Source organism: Gossypium arboreum, chromosome 5 (genome assembly GCF_025698485.1).
Source record: "Gossypium arboreum isolate Shixiya-1 chromosome 5, ASM2569848v2, whole genome shotgun sequence".
In the NCBI taxonomy this organism is placed as follows: domain Eukaryota; kingdom Viridiplantae; phylum Streptophyta; class Magnoliopsida; order Malvales; family Malvaceae; genus Gossypium; species Gossypium arboreum.
In genome coordinates, this window is record NC_069074.1 from 18,423,560 (window position 1) to 18,443,212 (window position 19,653).

The following is a 19,653-nucleotide window of genomic DNA, read 5'->3' on the forward strand; positions in this document are numbered from 1 at the left end:
TTAGTTTAATACTTTATGGAGAATATAATGGTTGGGAATGAGAATGGATCAATTGACATAAATTAGAGCCCGTAACAGAAAGAGCAGGGTATTTGGGCCAGTAAAAATATTCAGAGAAAAATCCATGTAAAAAGGTAAGAAATGGGTCAATGATCTTTCCTGCTGAATATTTGGGGCAGAAAGTGCCCTCAGTAGGCTGGTTTTAAACTTACTTCAAGCCCATTAGCTATTGGAAGTTTCATGAAAGGCTCTCTTGATTGTAATCCATGTATGTTGTGAGCTTATTTGTATCGGATCTGTAATTAGGCCCCACTTCCTTTTTCCTTTTTTTCACTATTTTATTTTATTTTTGGCATCTTCTATTATTATTTGCTTGGGATTATCAGATTAAACATTTTTTAACTAACGGCGGAAATAATATTTATATTAAAATATATATTTATTTAATAATTATGTTAACAACTCTTAAAATAACAACCACCAAAATTAAATGTTTTTAACTTTTAAATAAATCTAAGGCATATTTAAACTAAAACAATCAACTACTTATCATTTAATGGAGAATATTTTAATTAATTATATTATATTTTATTTATTATTATAATATTATATTTATCCTATAAAAATTATTTTTAAAATAAAATAAAATAAAATATTTAAATTTTAAAATTTAAAATTTTATGATTTGAAATCTATATTTATCAAACAATCTAATTATACTTTTAAGTAATATATCAAATAATTTGATAATTTAAATTCAGTACTTAAAATTTCAATACTTAATATTTCAACACTTAATTTATTTTTAGTTTATTAGATAGCACCTAAGTCTTAGATTTAAGTTTTAATTTACTTCACGAAAATAGAGAACATAATACCTAATTTGTTTTTTTTTCTTTTCATTATGTAATACAAGTTTTATGCTTTTTTTCTGAATAATATCTTAATTTCTAATTTAATTTTTTGAGATTTTTATTGGTTGATGAAAACACTTTAAAATTTAGAACAATATGGCAGAACTGAATACTTAAATTTTTATCAAATGTTTTTCATGAAATTTAAAAATAAATTGTTGAAGATGAGTTTGAATAAAAATAAAAATATAATCATAGTATCATCTCATAATTAGTTTGAATAAAATAAATGTTTTATTAAATCTAATTAGAAAAACTCAATGTTATGGTGTTTTTTAATCTAAAATTATAAGTTAAGTTGGACCAAAGATGTTTACCCGAAACGAAATACAGAGACAATAGATATCAAAAGAACCATAAGCCGGACCTTCCCTAGAAGTAAACCCAATTGTTGATCCATAGTCGGACTCGGGTGGCTCAAGGAAGAAGAACCCGTAGTTTTTAATTCCTGAAATACATCTATAACCATAATCTTCTTCAGCTTTACCAACGCGGTCCCTCGACTCACTCGGACGAACGCTTCAACAAACTCACCTCACTGTCATGTGTCTCTTCGTTTCCCAGTATCTACATCTCCGTTAACTGATTCACACTCTTTCCAGCTTCCTCTCTGGACAAGGTATTCTTTTTATTTATTTATTTAAATTGTGTACGGTTCCTGGGAAAGGCATTTGGATGAAATAATTTGTCTTTTTTATGTTTAATAATGCTCTTATTAAGTGTTTTTAGGCATGTGAAGCTTAGCTGGAAGAAATTTGGTTAGTGATTAACGATAAACTTAGAAAGATGTAATTTTACTTGATTGCAATTGCCTTTCATGTTGTATCTGAATAAGCATGCTTGATTAATGACTGTTAATACAAGGATTGCGGGGACTGTGCCTGTGATGAGATATTGTCTGCTTCGAAGGTGAAGACCGTTCTCACGGTTTTTTCCTTTGAGAAAAGGCACCTCATGAGGGGAAGTATTTATCATAGTACAGTTATTGTCTAGTAGAGTGGATGGCTTTTCCCATCTCAACACTAGCCTCCTAGGATGTGGATTGTGTTTTTGCTAAGGGCCAAACCATGTAGAATAGTTCTCATAGACAGCATGGTTGTTGTGTTTTTGTAATCAAATTATTTATATAGGAATCAGCTTCGATGGGGGAAGCATTTTAGGTGTACAGATTCAAATTTCTGATTTTAAAAAGGAAATAAGAGTGTCTCTCCGTGTCTTATTTTTAATTGTCATCTCTGTTCAGCAACTGAGGCTTGTCAGGAAATCAAAGTGTTTAGCAGTTGAATATGGTTATATAAGGTGTTCAAGAGTCTGAAAAATGTTACTGTACTATAATTGGTTGGAACTGACACTAAAAACATAATTTGATTCGTCAAAATTTTAATATAATATTGTCTCAATGATTTCCATTTTGTGGTTTACTAATTCCAGTTTGCTTGCTGGATTGCTCCACAAGGTGATGTTTGTATGACAATTTTATAAGCTTTTCCATTGTGGTAATGACCTCTTGTAATGCTTTTCTAATTGAAACTCAGTGATATCTTATGAACTTGATAAGAGTTTGCAGGTTTGGAAGGAATAATCTCGTTTCTATATAGAATATGAGATATATACCATGCCAATCAAATTGTCATAAATTTTGAAATGGCAACATTAATGTTTGTATCGAGTATGCCTAGGGATTGAGAATTTTAAGAAGCATTTTTTGCATTGTGGAGATTTATCTCGAAGCAAATGATGGGTATTACACATTGTTTCTGATGAAAAGCGGATAAAATCTTAAGTTTCATACTCCGGAGTAAAATAATACCTTGGTGCTTCTGTTTTGATGGTTGAGATGAGATAACATTTTCCCTTGTGGTTTGTTTCATTGTTTACCAGCTTGTTCTTAGGGGGCAGTTAACAGTCAGTTGATAAATTTTACTAGCAAAGTCCAAATAACTTTTTTGAACTTTTGTTTCAATCTGGAGAATTAAAAATTTCCTCTCATCATTGTTCTAGATGTTCCATGGGGATGGGTTTGCATAGTATGATCAATGATCATCAAAATATGTGTGAACTCATATGCATAATTTGTCCTCTGTGTAAAGCAGAATGCACCCGAATGATAATAGTCACTCTTTCTAAACCAAAGGGATCAGAGTACTGTTTAACACTTTAGGGATCCCAAATTGTTCTGATTTTAGTTTTCATGTTGAGTAGTTGGAAAGGTGCTTGCTTTGATTTGTTCTATGATTGCAAGTTATGATTTCCTGTTGCACATATTTTGTGGACAATTTACACTTTGATGCTGACCAAATTTGTTGAAGGAAGCAAAAGGGCAAGTAAATTAATTTGTTTGACATTTACTTTTAAGGTCCTTTGTACAAGCTGCCTGGACCAGGAGATCTCGTGGTGAAGCTGCAAATCAACCCAATAGGAAAACCATAGAAACAAGGAAATTTATTTTTTTCCGAGCCTGAAAAATGTATTGGACTTTCAATTTAAATTTCTTTTTCTGATTTTGTTTTCTCGGATGGAAGAACTCAAATCAAACCTAGTTCTTCTTTACTAAAAAAATGTTGATAAGAAGATTAAAAACCCTGCTTAAACCCTTGTCTGATCCTCACCTCTGTCTCATAGCCACCGAGTCAACTCAAAATCAACTCAGCAACCCATCTAACTGTCTCAATCCCATAACTCCAATCAACCAACCCACTCTTCTGAAAGTCTGTACCATCCTCTACCAACAGCAAAACTCACCTGACTCACGCCTCTACTCATCCCTCTCTTCTTACAATCCTTCTTTCAACCCTGAATTCTTCCTTCAAGTTTGCAACACTTTCCCATACTCCTGGCGCCCCATCTACCGATTCTTCCTCTACACCCAAAAAGTCCCTCACTTCACTCACAACTCCGTCACCTTCAATAAAATGTTGGATGTCATTGGAAAATCCAAAAACATTGACCTTTTTTGGGAAACTTGTCAGGAGATGGGAAAACTTGGGTTGGTCAATGATAAGACCTTTAGGATAGCTTTAAAGACCCTAGCATTAGCTAGGGAGTTGAAGAAATGTGTGGGTTTTTTCCATTTGATGAATGGGTTTGGGGTCGGATACAAGTTGGAGACTTTAAATACAGTGGTGGAAAGTTTATGCAAGGATAAGCTTGTGGAAGAGGCAAAGTTTGTTACTTTCAAGTTGAAAGAATGTGTTGAGCCAAATGGGGTTACTTATAAGTGGTTGATATGGGGGTTTTGTGATGTGGGTAATTTGATTGAGGCCTCAAAAATTTGGAATCTGATGGTGGATGAAGGGTTTGAGCCTAATGTTGAGGTTGTGGAGACGATGATGGAGGCACTTTTTAAGACTAATAAATATGACGAAGCAATGAAGGTTTTCCAAATGATGAGAGTTAAGAGAATGCATGATTTGGGGCTTTCAAGTTTTAGGCTTGTGATCAAGTGGATGTGTAAGAGAGGCAAGATCGAGCAAGCTAATGGGATGTTTGAGGAAATGTGCCAAAGAGGGATCCAAGCTGATAATTTGACCTTGGCTTCGATTATTTACGGGCTTTTAGCAAGAGGGAGGATTAGAGAGGCTTATAAGATTGTGGAAGGAATTGAGAATCCGGATATCAGCATTTACCACGGACTAATAAAGGGGCTTTTGAGGTTGAGGAAGGCAAGTGAAGCAACACAAGTGTTTAGAGAGATGATAAAGAGAGGGTGTGAGCCTTTAATGCATACATATATCATGTTACTGCAAGGTCATCTGGGGAAGAAAGGGAGGAAAGGACATGATCCATTGGTGAATTTTGACTCAATATTTGTTGGGGGCTTGATTAAGGCTGGAAAGACAGTAGAGGCTACCAAATATGTGGAGAGAACAATGAAAAGAGGAATGGAAGTGCCTAGATTTGATTACAATAAATTTTTACATTTCTACTCAAATGAGGAAGGTGTAATGATGTTCGAGGAGGTGGGCAAGAAATTAAGGGAAGTGGGGTTATTTGATTTGGCTGATATATTGGAGAGATATGGGCAGAAAATGGCCACTAGGGATAGGAGGAGAAAAACTGAAAAGTTGTAGCCTAAGTACATACCTTTTGTTTGAAGTTGCTAATTATATTGAAACCCAATTATGGTACAAGACTACAACATATTGTCCTTGTGTATGTTGGACCTGCAAGTGTCATCAAACTTTGAAGCAAAGACTTAGGCCGCGTTTGGTTGGAGGGAATGGAATAGCCATTCCCTCCTTATTCTTAGATGAACAGTTAAGCCATAGTTTGCTTCACCGTTTTCTTCATTCGGCGAATGGCTATTCCTCTTCTATTCATCTGATTTACCAAATCATCATTCGGTGAAGGGGGCTAAGAATAACCTATTCAACAACAGACGTAATAGCAAAATTCCCCCCCCCCCCCCAAAGACAATTTTACCTTGTGTTTGTTCACCCATTGTTCGTTGTCGTTGTTGTAAAAGTGGTGCCTCCGTCGATTCTGTCATTGAGAACCGTCGATTCATATCCGACTCGTTCCCCGCCTCCACAAAGCTGCCTCCTTTCCCTTGTGAGAACCTCTGTAAGTTCCCCTATTTTCTTCCTCTTCTTTGTTTATAATTTCAACTATGTTTGTATTACTGGTTTTATTTTACCTCTTTTTTTTTCGAACTTTTGTAAAAACTGAAAAATAAAAAACAAGGATCTAAAAGAGTTGGATTAGGGTTCTTTTAATGGCGCAAATTCATGTTCAGTATTTGGCGCCAGTTTCCGGGCCAAACGGCATTGCTCCCAGACCTGGGGGACCGCAGTTTATGCTGACTTCACTCTATGTCGGGGATCCTGATGCTTCCGTTACCGATGAGCAACTCATCCAAACGTTTAGCCAGGTGGCTCAGGTCGCCTCAGTAAGAGTTTGTCGGGACTTGGCTACTGGTCGTTCTATCGGCTACGGCTATGTCAACTATAACAATCCTCGTAGTGGTTAGACTTCTACTTAACTTTAAAAACTTCTTCTTTATTAAATAATCAACAATTGAAAGATGTTTGATAGTCATCTCGACTGTGAGTTCTTTTGGAATGGGGATGTAGTTATTGAAAGATATTATTGCAATTACTATAATTGTATAACATTATTGGTAATTACTTTGTAATCTAATTTAATTGCAAAGTTTAAGTGTATTATAGTATCTAGGTATTTCTTGCTGATGGTTAATTGTTAATGTTTCTTGGAAATGTAAAAATGGTTAATTGTTAGTTTTGCCTTGGAACTTCTCATAATGCATGTAGTCTTTAGATATAGAATGCATGTTTGCAACTCCCCAAGAGCTGAGCGAAATTGTATGTTAGAAATTAACTTTTTATGATTCATTTCTTTCAAGTTCATGTTTCTGTTTTTGAAAGGACAAGTTGGTGTTTTAGATAATTATAATTTCATTCTTTTGAATTATTCAATTAATTACCAGTGCGCTTTTGTTCTTCCTGTCTACAGCGGCTAGGGCATTGAATCTACTTAATTTCACTCCACTGTATAACAAGCCTATTCGCATCATGTATTCTCAGCGAGATCCTAGTCTTCGTAAGAGTGGCACTGCAAACATATTTATCAAGGTATTAATCTGTTTTTAGTCTTTCTGAATTTTAGTCTTTCTCAGCATACACTTAATTTTATTCGTTGCTATCATTTGTATTACTAATCATTGTAAGATAGTTCTAGCATTCTTAAGAAAAATTCCTATGTTTGACATTTGATATGAGCTGCTGAGGTTACAATATCAATGATTTTCCCTAATGGTTTTGTTGGATGAAAATTTACTCAGGAAACTGAAATGTTTAAGCGGCTTAAAAAGGCTGGAAAATGTACTAAGATGGTTGAGCAATCTGGTTCTTCTGATGATTAGGGTAATTTCCTACTCTGATTTGAGTAATCTTTGTCTTGTTCTACTGAATGATGTTGGATTTTACTTGCTGCTTGCCTCTGATTGTCACTAATTGCTCAGATGTTTTAACTTGCGTATGCATTGCCTACCAAGAAAGAAATAAGGAATAAAGCGATATTAATGCAGTTAGATATTGTAGGCCTGCTATCTGATGATATATTCGGAGAAGAGGAAGCTTCATTTTGTGGTTGATCCTTTATTGAACTGTCATTGCAACTTGTTCTACTACTAAGGCAATCCGAAGAAAGACCACTGGAACTGGTAGGATGAGGTATCTTCGCCACGGTCCTCGTAGGTTCAAGACTGGTTTCAGAGAAGGTATGAAATTGCTAATTTCATTATATAAACTTATTCTGTTCTAGTTTAAGGGCTTTTTCCCCTTTCATTTTGCTAAATATTTGTGTTGGATCATGATACTAGGTACTGAAGCAGCACCGAGGAAGAAGGTTGCAGCAGCTTTGGCTTAAGTTGGCTATGAGGTTGTTTTGAGGAATCCATCTATTTTAGTAAAAGTTTTATGGGAACATTACATGAGAAATGTCATTTATTACATTAGATGCTTTTAAATATTTGTAGTTTCTATTTTCATGTAGCTGCTTAGGCTATTGTTGCTTGACACTTAATTACTGGATATTTTTGTGGATGAAGTTAATCATGTGCTTGTTTCGGTTATGATGCCCTTCATCTTGTTTCAAATTATAGTCTTCTTTATTCGAGTATTGTTGTTTGAAGTATTTTTTACATCTTGTGAGTTACATTCTATAAAAGTATAATCTTTGCTTGGCACTTGCCATAATAAAATCCGAGGTATCAGTCCTTTTTATTATATAAATTCTGCAGCTGATGCTGAAACTTCACTGTCCCAAAACACATGTTTGATGGTATGTGCTGTGAATGATTTTAAAATTTTCTTTGTTTATTCCATGTGAGGTTTAGGTTCTTTGCTTATCTTAGTGTATTTGGCATGATATTTTTCTTTTGCCCAATCTCTTATGTTTAACCACATGCATCAATTTGGTGGAACCCAAAATTTGTGGTTCGATCATAAAACTGGAAAGTTGAACAAACTAATCGTTTGCAAATCATTTTTATTCTTTTTTTTTTTTTGTTTTGTCATGGTTGTATTGGAGTTTGCTATTATTTTTGTACGAAATCGTGGTTGATCATGTTTACTCAGTTGCTGATTTTGAAGTTGAAGGATTGGATAAGTCTAGAAATCGGAGTAAATAAATCTTTTAGAAAACCCTTCCGTTTCTGTGCAAGATAATTCTGAATTGTGAACATATTATTAAATAAAATTAATTTTTGATGGTTAAATAACAACTTGAATCCAATCAAATTGGACAAATATATGGTACGTAACCCCCATTAGAACAGGTAAATTTTTGATCATGTTTGTTTATTTATTTATCAAGTTATTAATATGTATTTGTTAAAAAAATTAAAATTGTATCCGCATTCGCTTATTAAAGTAAATTATATTCATTTAAATTAAATGAATTTTTTGGGGCATGTTTTTGAAAATGAAACATTTTTTACTTATAAAATAATCAAACAAAAATATTACTACTTATATTATAAATAAACAAAAAAAAGCACAAGTAATAACAATTATATAACAATCAAAGAATGAGCTTATAAACCAAATTCAGTTTAATAAATTGAATCTCAAACTTTTGAGGTTGTAAAATTTTATAACATATGAATTATGACATATAAACTAATGAAATCATGTAATTTTTGTTAATATATGAATATTATGTTTGGATATGAATTTATTACTTGTAATATTTTATTTTTTGTAGAATAATTAAATTATTTGTTTCACTAATAATATTTTAATACATTAAATATGTATTGCAGTTTAAAAATAATAAAATAGATTATATATTATTTTGTAATATTATATATTATGATTTTTAATTCATATAATAATAATTATATTAAGGATTTTTCCTTTGAGAAAAGGCACCTCATGAGGGGAAGTATTTATCATAGTACAGTTATTATCCAGTAGAGTGGATGGCTTTTCCCATCTCAACACTAGCCTCCTAGGATGTGGATTGTGTTTTTGCTAAGGGCCAAACCATCTAGAATAGTTCCCATAGACAGCATGGTGGTTGTGTTTTTGTAATCAATTTATTTATATAGGAATCAGCTTCGATAGGGGAAGCATTTTAGGTGTACAGATTCAAATTTCTGATTTTAAAAAGGAAATAAGAGTGTTTCTCCGTGTCTTATTTTTAATTGTCATCTCTGTTCAGCAACTGAGGCTTGTCAGGAAATCACAGTGTTTAGCAGATGAATATGGTTATATAAGGTGTTCAAGAGTCCGAAAAATGTTACTGTACCATAATTGGTTGGAACTGACTTACGAAAAACATAATTTGATTCGTCAAAATTTTAATATAATATTGTCTCAATGATTTCCATTTTTTGGTTTACTAATTCCAGTTTGCTTGCTGGATTGCTCCACAAGGTGATGTTTGTATGACAATTTTATAAGCTTGTCCTTTGTGGTAATGACCTTTTGTAATGCTTTTCTAATTGAAACTCAGTGATATCTTATGAACTTGATAAGAGTTTGCAGGTTTGGAAGGAATAATCTCGTTTCTATATAGAATATGAGATATATACCATGCCAATCCAATTGTCATAAATTTTGAAATAGCAACATTATTGTTTGTATCGAGTATGCCTAGGGATTGAGAATTTTAAGAAGCATTTTTTGCATTGTGGAGATTTATCTCGAAGCAAATGATGGGTATTACACATTGTTTCTGATGAAAAGCTGATAAAATCTTAAGTTTCATACTCCGGAGTAAAATAATACCATGGTGCTTCTGTTTTGATGGTTGAGATGAGATAACATTTTCCCTTGTGGTTTGTTTCATTGTTTACCAGCTTGTTCTTAGGGGGCAGTTAACAGTCAGTTGATAAATTTTACTAGCAAAGTCCAAAATAACTTTTTTGAACTTTTGTTTCAATCTGGAGAATTAAAAATTTCCTCTCATCATTGTTCTAGATGTTCCATGGGGATGGGTTTGCATAGTGTGATCAATGATCATCAAAATATGTGTGAACTCATATGCATAATTTGTCCTCTGTGTAAAGCAGAATGCATCCGAATGATAATAGTCACTCTTTCTAAACCAAAGGGATCAGAGTACTGTTTAACACTTTAGGGATCCCAAATTGTTCTGATTTTAGCTTTCATGTTGAGTAGTTGGAAAGGTGCTTGCTTTGATTTGTTCTATGATTGCAAGTTATGATTTCCTGTTGCACATATTTTGTGGACAATTTACACTTTGATGCCGACCAAATTTGTTGAAGGAAGCAAAAGGGCAAGTAAATTAATTTGTTTGACATTTACTTTTAAGGTCCTTTGTACAAGCTGCCTGGACCAGGAGATCTCGTGGTGAAGCTGCAAATCAACCCAATAGGAAAACCATAGAAACAAGGAAATTTATTTTTTTTCCCGCCCGGATCCTGGCACACAACTATCTTTTTCCCAAGCTTCTTCAGTACACTCATTTCATCACATGCGTCCATGAAAACAATAGGGAATTGGCTTGACGAGAAATTTCCTGGAAAAAGAGCCACACCATCAACCTTATCTTTGTTTCCAAGACTTAAAGTAGCACCAAAGTCTCGGTCCATGGTACCGGCGGCGACAGTTAGAACCCAAGGCGTGCCATTGGGTAGAGTTTTCATTTGTGGCCCTCCATTAGGCCATTTCCGTCTGATGTTGAAACGAAAATGTTTTTCTCTATGGCGGCAAATGTGGCTATTGCGATAGGGTCATACAACTCAAGCTCATGCAAGCCAAATGACATGGAAAGAACATCAACACTATTAGTAATTGCTTCATCAATTGCAACAATGATATCAGTAGCTTAAACTCCTTCTAACCAGAGGGCTCTATACATGGCCACTCGAGCCCCTAGGGCCATTCCTCTGGCAGTTCCCATGGCATAGCCAAAGTAGGATGCATCTTTCACATAATTTCCCGTAGCAGTTGTTGAAGTGTGGGTCCCGTGTCCCACTGTGTCGCGTGGAGAAGTCATTGAGATGGTGACATTAGGATTGTGCGCCACCACACCTTTATTGAAAAACCGCGCACCGATGAGCTCTTTGTTGCACATTGAGGAATTGAATTGGGTGCCACTTTCGCATTCCCCTCTCCACCTCAGGGGAACATCAGTCATTCCATCTTTATTAAAGCTTTTGTTTTCAGGCCAGACCCAGTATCAATCACCCCAATAATGATATCTTTGCCAAAATTTGACACCGGCCAGGCACCTGTATTGGAATTCAGGCCAAGAAATTTGAAAGAGTGAGTGGTATCAACTTTGACACTTCTATCTTTGATAGAAGAAACATACCCTGGAGTGCTTTTCAAGGCCTCAAGCTCTGCCGGTGTAAGACAAGCACTAAAACCTTGAATAACGTGGTTATAACTATAGATAAGTTTAGAAGAGGGGATTGTTACACTGGTTTTAGCTTCCAAGTTGGCAGATGAAGTTGCAAGGGTGGTTACGTACCAGCTCTTCCAACTTTGGGCATGGCTGATAGGTCCATTTGTACAATATAATTATCAGCTTGTGCTAGTTTGATAAAGATAAATGAAATGCTAAAAGAAAGCCAAAAGCACAGAAGTTCGTTGTGATCAGTAGCCATGGTAGAGAATTGGAATATGGCAACCGATAGCTTTCTGAGGATTAATCGTTGCGAATTTGTTAAGCTTATATAGGGATTTGGGAGGTGAGTGAACATGAGGTTTATTATAAAAGTTTTTCAAACTTATGTAAATGGATACCTATATATCAAAAGACCTCTAAAGTCTTCACTACCCACATATTTTTCTTCTATATATGAATACAGTTTATGTGTTAACTCACCCTACAAATTCTATATCGTTCAAGATATATAAGATATATTAATTTATCATCATCAAATGGATTTGTCCAGCTGAAAGATCGAAAGGAAGTTTTGCAAACACATAGAGAAGTGATGGTATTAAATCAGACATTAATTAACCGTTCATAGGTCGCTTCAATAATATAATAATTTAATAAAATGATTATATTCCAAATATAGAATAAATTAAGACTCGACAAAAAAAATTATGAAATTTAATTATATCATGAAATTACACAAAAAATAATACACAAATGTGTTAAATTTGTATAAAATTAATTATTAATGTGTATAAATTTAAATAAATTCATAATATTATAAACATATAAAAGAGTAATGTGGATATGTACAAACATGTTATTTTTCTTTAAGTAATCACTGCCACATATAATGTAAAATAATATATAAATTAACACACAACATAGACGCAATTTAATTTATTCTATAAATTGAATTATTATAATAACTTATTTAGAATATGATATATCATAAAAAAATGATATAAACATGACAAACTTATAGGAAGACCTTAAAATATTTTATTTTTATTTTTACATTTCTAAGACAAAAATATTAATAGTATTTCATTAAGTACAATTTAAATTCTTCGATAATATTCAATTTTGGGATGAGAAATAAAATAAAAAAATAACACAATAGTTATAAGTTATCTACACGTTTACTCAAATAATTATGAATGTAGATAGTAATATTTTAATATTATTTTACATCTTTTCGTAATTTATTTTATAATATAAAATTTAATAATTTAATTACCATGTTTCATGTTCTATTTATAAAGACAATGTATGTTAAGTTTGAGGTAAAAAAAATTATTATTATTATTTTTATTCTAATTAGACATAGATGTTAGCAATCAAGCCCCTAAGAAACCTAGCTCCCCGGAGCTTACAACAGGTGACACCACAACAGGACTCCTCACTTTGTGTTTTCCATTTGCTTCAATCCAAACAAGTTCACCAAATGAAACTTTCCCCGTCTTGTTACTTCTGTATTTTATACTTACTCTGAAGCTTTGCTTCTCATATGTTTTTCCAAACACCAATGTCTCTGGCGAAACAGCAATGATTGAATCCTCGGGCTGCACTATCTCAACCTTGTAAGTTGCAGAACCTTCTCCCACATTTGTCACTGTCCTGTTGAATATTTTGACACTAGTTTTCGGCACATTAGGATCGTATAAAGCAATAAATGATGGGTAGTTAAGATCAGAAGATGGATTTGAACAATCGTAGCTCTTGGATCTTGTGATGGTCATGATTTGTTTCTGCGTGAAATTCATGGTGCACATAAGGTTGACGTAGTCCTGTGGGGTTGCATCGTAGATCAAACCCGGATCCAGTGCTTGATTTGGATCGATTTGGCCTGCTCCCATTGCTAAAGGTGAAGCAAAAGTCAGATTAACATCACCATTGTCCCTGATTGGTTTCATAGTGTTGTCTAATGGATTTGCAGTAGTCACCAAGGCTGACCTTATAGCAGCTGCACTCCACTCAGGGTGTGCACCTTTTAAGAGTGCGGCTACACCAGAAGCATGCGGACAAGCCATGGAAGTTCCGGAGAGCATAGTGAAGTTACTAGATAAGAATATGTAATCCCCTATTTTTGCTGCATAATTGTTTGGAATATAAGCCGCCAAAACAACAGAACCGGGTGCCATTATATCTGGTTTTAAGATGCCAGGATAGCTTGGTGATGGACCTCTCGAAGTGTAAGAGGCTACGGCTGGTGCAGGCTTCGTCCCTAAAATGGTCTCTTGAAACTTGATGCTAGCTGTAGCATCCTTATTACTTGCGACATATTTGATAAGAGCATGTGAATCCTCAGTGCTTATTACAACCCCAGGGCAAGGCATATCGAATAATTCAGGTTCGTCTGAAATAAATATTGCTGCTTGCACCCTTGACACGGCGATTTCCCTTACTTGGGTGTATAAAGAACCGATATTGTCACATATGATGATCCCACGGGGGATGTTGGATAACAATACGCTTGAATCGCAAGCTGAGAAGGTTTTATTGAAAATCAAAGCAAAGTCTCGAACTAAAGCACTAGCTGGAAACAAGGTCCGTCCTGTGATGGTTTCCCCATCTCCTAGAGACACAATTCCGGTAAAAGAACGATCTATTGTGCCAGCTGCAACTGTCATGACCCATGGAATTCCATTGTGCAAGCTCCCTAAAGCTGGCCCCCAATTTCCTGCCGATGATGAGACTATCACACCCTTCTCCATGGCAGCAAATGAGGCAATAGCAATAGGATCCTCATACAATGGCACTCCGTCGAACCCCATAGATATTGATATCACATCAACGCCATCATCAATAGCCTCGTCCATACCAGCTAGAACATCAGATGAGTAGCGTCCCTCGTCCCACAGGACCTTGTACATAGCCACCTTGGAGCGCGGGGCAATACCTCTTGCCGTGCCTTTAGCGTAACCAAAAAATGACACTCCATCGACATAGTTCCCGCCTGCAGTGGAGGAAGTATGCGTTCCATGACCAGCAGTGTCTCTAGCAGAATTCATGCTTATGTTAATTCCAGGATTTGCTGCAATCACACCCTTGTTGAAGTACTTAGCTCCAATTAACTTGGAGTTACACATGGAGGAATTGAATTCCTGCCCTTCCTCGCATTTGCCTTTCCACTTGGATGGAACTGGGCTCATGCCATCATCTTTGTAGCTCTCACTCTCCGGCCAAACGCCAGTGTCAATAACGCCAATGATGGTACCTTCACCGTAGTTTGAAGCAGGCCATAGCCCGGAGTAAGTGTTGAGGGACAAGAATTCAGGTGTATGAGTTGTGTCGACAGTGACTGTCCTGTCAAGATAAGCCGAGACAAATCCTGGAGACTTTTTCAGTGTTTCTAGTTCATTACCCGATAGAACAGCACTAAAACCATGAGCTCCACTATCATAAGAGTAGATGAGAGAGGGTGAGGATTGAGGAATGTTTGTTGATTTTAGAGAATCAATAATGGAGGAGTACCAGCTATGATGACTTGCAAAGACTTTGGGCATGAAGGACTTGTCCATGTGGACAATATATGTATTTACTGATGCTGCATGAATACGCAGAGTGAACAAAAGAGATGTCAAAAACAGGGAATGCAGATAGTTCAGATGACCCATTTTTGATCTGACAACCTAAAAGTATGCTCTGCCTTATTTATATATCGAAGTGAATATCTGACCCAGATGAAACCCACCCAGTCCTAAAACTGACGAACAAACACAAAAATAAAAGTGTAGACAGACAAGGCTCAGTACATTGTTTGCTTCACTTTATTTTTTCTTTTTCCCACGAATTCTAAAAAGATTAAACTTAATAATTAGGTTTTGATATAATTATATCCATTTTTATCTTTGCACTTTGAACTTTGAAAATTGTAGAAGTGTTTTAATAATTTAAATTGGTGGTTCAAGAAATTAAACCACTAATTCTTGATTCAACCCTTTAACAATTGGACCAATAATAATTAAAAATTCATAAAAAGCATTAAGATATAAAGTATAAAAAATTATTAAACTGATTCAACTTGTTTAATTGTAAAATTTTGACTCATTTTTTAATATTTACCAATTTCAAACAGTTTCTGAGTCAATCGGTTCAATCTTTTTATCCGGACTAATATATCGATTAGTTCTTAGTCCATCCAACCTAGTTCTGTTCCGGTAACACTAGTCGTATCATCAAATCTTGACATAATTCAAATTTAGGTATAAAAATGGATTTAGTTACCAAGTTCAATGACCAAAATAAAACAAAAAATATATATATATAAATACTAAAATAGACCTAATTACTGAGCCAAAAATTATATTATATTAACCCTTCACAAAATTACATTCCATTTATTATTTTACAAGAAATGAAATTCAATAAGAAAAATACTTGGCCATCATAATTTAAAAGTCTTTGGAAGCCATTGATCCCTACCTACGGATCTACCTCCCCAAAGATAGCATTCTATTTTTTCACAAGCAAATTATGAGTGAACTGTTTGAATTGGCATAAAAAAAACCCATCAATATGAAATATTATAGCCAAGAAGCTTACGACGTTTTCGTTTAGTGGATTGAATATGAAGGTATTATTTTATCATATCTTGTTGTTCATTGGGATAAATGAATATCCAAATTGCATTTTATCATTGAGAGACATAGGAATTGGAACACAAAATTAAGACACTAATAACAATAACCAGCAAGAACTGAGAAAATGACACAAAAGCCAAACAAAAAACTCTACCGGCCTCGTACAAGGTGGAAGTTAACATTCATGAGGAAAACTTAGGAGAAATCGACATAAAAGAAATCGAACATGGAGCCAAAACCAACAAAAAACTGGGATAATGACAGGAGATCCAAACAAAAATTCTACCGGCCTCGTAAGCTAACATTCATGAGCACAACATAAAAGAAATCGAACCCAAAACCAAGTCGGATTTAATGTTATGAAGTTCATGTCGTCTTTTGTTTCATTTATGACTCTCTCTCTCTCTCTCACACACACACATATATGTATGTGGGAATGATAAACGATCATCAAGCTAAATCTTCCTAGTCTAGCTATTAGTCCAGCAAGACTCGAAAGATGAGTGTCTGCAATTACTACATCTCCATTTTATCTTTTCTACTGGCTTTGTTGTTTGGAATCAACAATGTATTGTCGAAACCTGAAGAATACAAGACATACATTGTCCATTTGGACCATTCACTTAAACCTTCATCTTTCTTGACCCATGAAACTTGGCACCAAACCATCTTGAAATCGTTGTCAAAACCGGTTCACGGCAAAGAGATGTTGCTTTACTCTTATAACCATGTCATGAACGGGTTCAGTGCTAGGCTGACACCATCTCAAGTGTCAAAACTCAAGAAATCTCCAGCTCATATTGCCACACACGAGGAGAAAATTGGCAAACTGTTCACCACGCACTCCCCTCAATTCATGGGATTAAGGCATTCTTCTGGACTGTGGAATGCGTCATCGTATGGTGAAGGTGTGATCATAGGAATGATTGACTCAGGAGTTTGGCCTGAGAGTGAAAGCTTCAACGAAAAAGGAATGCCACCAATTCCTACAAGGTGGAAGGGAAAGTGCCAGAATAGCACAACTAATCCTTTTCCATGCAATAGGAAACTCATTGGTGCGCAAGTATTTATTAAAGGGATTCAAGCTGCTGATGAATCAGACTCCCCAGATGATTCACCAAGAGACTTCTTAGGACATGGAACACATACATCATCAACCGCTGCAGGTAACCATGTACCAGGTGCAAGTCAATTCGGATATGCAAATGGCGTAGCTCGAGGCATTGCACCAGGTGCACATGTTGCTATGTACAAAGTGTCATCCGGAGGATTTATTGCAGAAAGTGATGTTCTTGCTGCTATGGATCAAGCAATTGCAGATGGTGTTGACATTATGTCATTGTCTCTAGGTTTTGATCATGTACCTTATTTCCAAGATGTCATTGCCATCGCTTCTCTTTCAGCAATAGAGAAGGGGATTTTTGTTGTTTGCTCTGCTGGGAATGATGGCGCCCCTAATACTACATTCAATTCTGCGCCATGGATTACAACAGTTGGCGCGGGGACACTTGATCGGAGTTTCATTGCCACGGTGACTTTAGGGAATGATCTAACACTCGAAGGACAATCAAAGTTCCCAGATCGGGTTTTAGTTGTAGATACACTTTTGTACTATGGCAAAGGTGATTTTGAAAAATCATGTAGCGATGGGGCATTGAATGTCAGTGAAGTCTTTGGAAAAGTGGTCATGTGTGATAACAATGGCAGTGATACCATTTTTGAGCAAGTGAGAGAGCTTGCAAGAGTTGAAGCACTTGCAGGAATACTTATTGCAGACGAGACCCTTTATAATATAGATGAACTCGAAATCCCCAGCCTGATTTTACCATCTTCTTCAGGTGCTTTGATCAGAAAGTATGCCATAGAGGCAGCTGATGACGCAAGTGTAAAAATTATGAGATTTGTGCTCACAAGTTTTGGCACAAAGCCAGCACCACAGGTGGCTTTTTTCTCTTCTAGAGGACCAGACCCTGTCAATCCAAATATTCTAAAGCCTGATATTATTGCTCCAGGGGTCGAAGTGTTGGCTGCAATCCCACCAATAGTTTCAGTTGAACAATTTGGCAACTATGATTTAGGTTCAGATTATGCATTTTTATCTGGCACATCAATGTCAGCACCTCATGTTGCAGGAGTGGCAGCTTTGCTTAAAGCTGTTCTTCCTGAATGGAGCCCAGCAGCTATCCGATCAGCCTTGATGACCACAGCATATACCGTTGACAATAATGGAACTACTTTAACAAACCAATTTACTAGCTTATCTGGAACTCCTCTAGATTATGGGGCAGGTCATATCAATCCAAACAAAGCCATGGATCCTGGACTCATTTATGACATAGATTGGCAAGGTTATGTTGATTTCTTATGTGGCTTAGGCTACAATGACACGGAGATGAAAGCTATTCTTAGACAAAGCAAATGGAGTTGCAGCCAAGAGGGAACCGACATAAACTACCCATCTTTTGTTGCCATGTTTAGTGCAGACTCTCCAAACGTAAAGAACTTTACCAGGGTCCTAACCAACGTAGGAGATGACCAATCAGTTTACCAACTGATTACAGAAACAAGCCAGGGAATGACAATCAAAGTAGAGCCTACCACTCTAACCTTCACAAGCAAATATCAGAAGCAAAAGTTTGCTGCGAGTGTGCAGATGAATCGAAAAGCTCCTCCGGTGGCCTATGGTTATGTGAAGTGGATTGATCAAAATAACCACATTGTTGCAAGCCCCGTGGTGGTCCTGAATTCTTAACTGACATTCTTAGTATGATTATTTATAAATAAATCATGTGATTGTTTATCTTGAAGATTTAAATCCTTAAGGTAGAGCATTCAGCTGTAGATTCATAAGGAAATAATGTTTTCAACTTCTTAATTCTATATGAACAAGCAAATATGAATTGGAATTTTGAGATCTCTTATTCATCACAAGTTCAAAACCAAACGTAATGGCCATACAATCATTCTGGAAATCTTCTTCTTTAACCAAAAAAAGAAAAAGATTTAAGTGAAAAATCTAACGATTCAAAAGCAGCACATCATTTAAAAGTAAATGACTAAGGTTGCATGCCAATTAAAAAGAAATGCCAACATAGAAATTTCTCTCCTGTAAAACCAATTTCCAATTTGTTTGAATCCTGATATCAGTACTGTCAATTGAAGGTGACTTGTTCCAATGTCTCTATCTTTGAATTCTCCAATCGAAACAACAAGGATTTAAAAATATTATGAGCTTACATATTCTTTTTTTTTTTTGTTTTGTTGTTGTTTATGTTCATTTTCTCATTGTATTCGACACTTACTGATAATTACAAATTTAATTCTAAAGTTAAAATTTTTAATTTACACCTACTATTTTTTTTTTTTAAATTGAATTCAATGGTATGAATGAAATTTGTTGTTTTCCCTTGGGTTCTTCTGGATGGATGGATGTGGGTTTTGTCATGTATCTCAATCAAATTTGTTAAGTTAAATGGGGTTATTCATGGGAATATATTTTCAACAAAGCCCCAAACATATGACGTTCAAAAAAGCATTGAAGTCCAGCTGCATTTATATTTAGGACCTTCTTGATCAGAATCAATTCTTTTCCAACTATGATGAATTTATGCCTGCTTATTTACATCTCTCAGTTATTTATTTCCCAAGCTATCATTGTTTGTATATGCTTTTCTTGTTAAGTTCTTTCATTTTCTTTTCCATTTCCAAATCTTCATTATTCATTTCTCACTTTGTCTTTTTCCTTATGGCTTTGGACAAGGACACTAATAGTGATT

At 35.3% G+C, this 19,653-nt stretch overlaps 3 protein-coding genes and 1 pseudogene across 6 annotated transcripts; 2 read left to right on the top strand and 2 right to left on the bottom strand.

The window, feature by feature from the left end:
- The first annotated feature begins 1,171 nt into the window (after nucleotides 1-1,171).
- LOC108450144 (putative pentatricopeptide repeat-containing protein At1g26500) lies at nucleotides 1,172-7,666 on the top strand. Of its 4 annotated transcripts, none has more exons than XM_017747636.2 (7): nucleotides 1,172-1,533; nucleotides 3,271-5,477; nucleotides 5,598-5,878; nucleotides 6,387-6,505; nucleotides 6,715-6,796; nucleotides 6,974-7,152; nucleotides 7,255-7,666. In XM_017747636.2, exon 2 carries the CDS (start codon nucleotides 3,473-3,475, stop codon nucleotides 4,982-4,984), a length of 1,512 nt encoding a protein of 503 aa, XP_017603125.1. In that variant the 5' UTR covers nucleotides 1,172-1,533; nucleotides 3,271-3,472; the 3' UTR covers nucleotides 4,985-5,477; nucleotides 5,598-5,878; nucleotides 6,387-6,505; nucleotides 6,715-6,796; nucleotides 6,974-7,152; nucleotides 7,255-7,666. The 4 variants fall into 4 exon arrangements, 3 of the variants coding, with proteins under 3 accessions (XP_017603125.1, XP_017603126.1, XP_052884847.1); XM_017747637.2 differs by having other exon boundaries at nucleotides 5,650-5,878; XM_053028887.1 differs by having other exon boundaries at nucleotides 3,271-5,878; nucleotides 6,895-7,152.
- Nucleotides 7,667-10,124: 2,458 nt separating this feature from the next.
- Nucleotides 10,125-11,514, bottom strand: LOC108450955 (subtilisin-like protease SBT3; annotated as a pseudogene).
- Nucleotides 11,515-12,622: 1,108 nt separating this feature from the next.
- On the bottom strand, nucleotides 12,623-14,914 carry LOC108450956 (subtilisin-like protease SBT3). The gene has a single exon (XM_017748714.2). The coding sequence runs from the start codon at nucleotides 14,909-14,911 to the stop codon at nucleotides 12,632-12,634; it is 2,280 nt and encodes a 759-aa protein (XP_017604203.1). The 5' UTR covers nucleotides 14,912-14,914; the 3' UTR covers nucleotides 12,623-12,631.
- Nucleotides 14,915-16,376: 1,462 nt separating this feature from the next.
- On the top strand, nucleotides 16,377-18,629 carry LOC108450957 (subtilisin-like protease SBT3). Its single transcript, XM_017748715.1, has one exon. It carries the CDS (start codon nucleotides 16,377-16,379, stop codon nucleotides 18,627-18,629), a length of 2,253 nt encoding a protein of 750 aa, XP_017604204.1.
- Nucleotides 18,630-19,653: the final 1,024 nt, after the last annotated feature.

Bases quoted from the DNA above. Each gene is read 5' to 3' on its own strand.
- LOC108450144 (XM_053028887.1), top strand. From the start codon at position 3,473: ATGTTGATAAGAAGATTAAAAACCCTGCTTAAACCCTTGTCTGATCCT.
- LOC108450956 (XM_017748714.2), bottom strand. From the start codon at position 14,911: ATGGGTCATCTGAACTATCTGCATTCCCTGTTTTTGACATCTCTTTTG.
- LOC108450957 (XM_017748715.1), top strand. From the start codon at position 16,377: ATGAGTGTCTGCAATTACTACATCTCCATTTTATCTTTTCTACTGGCT.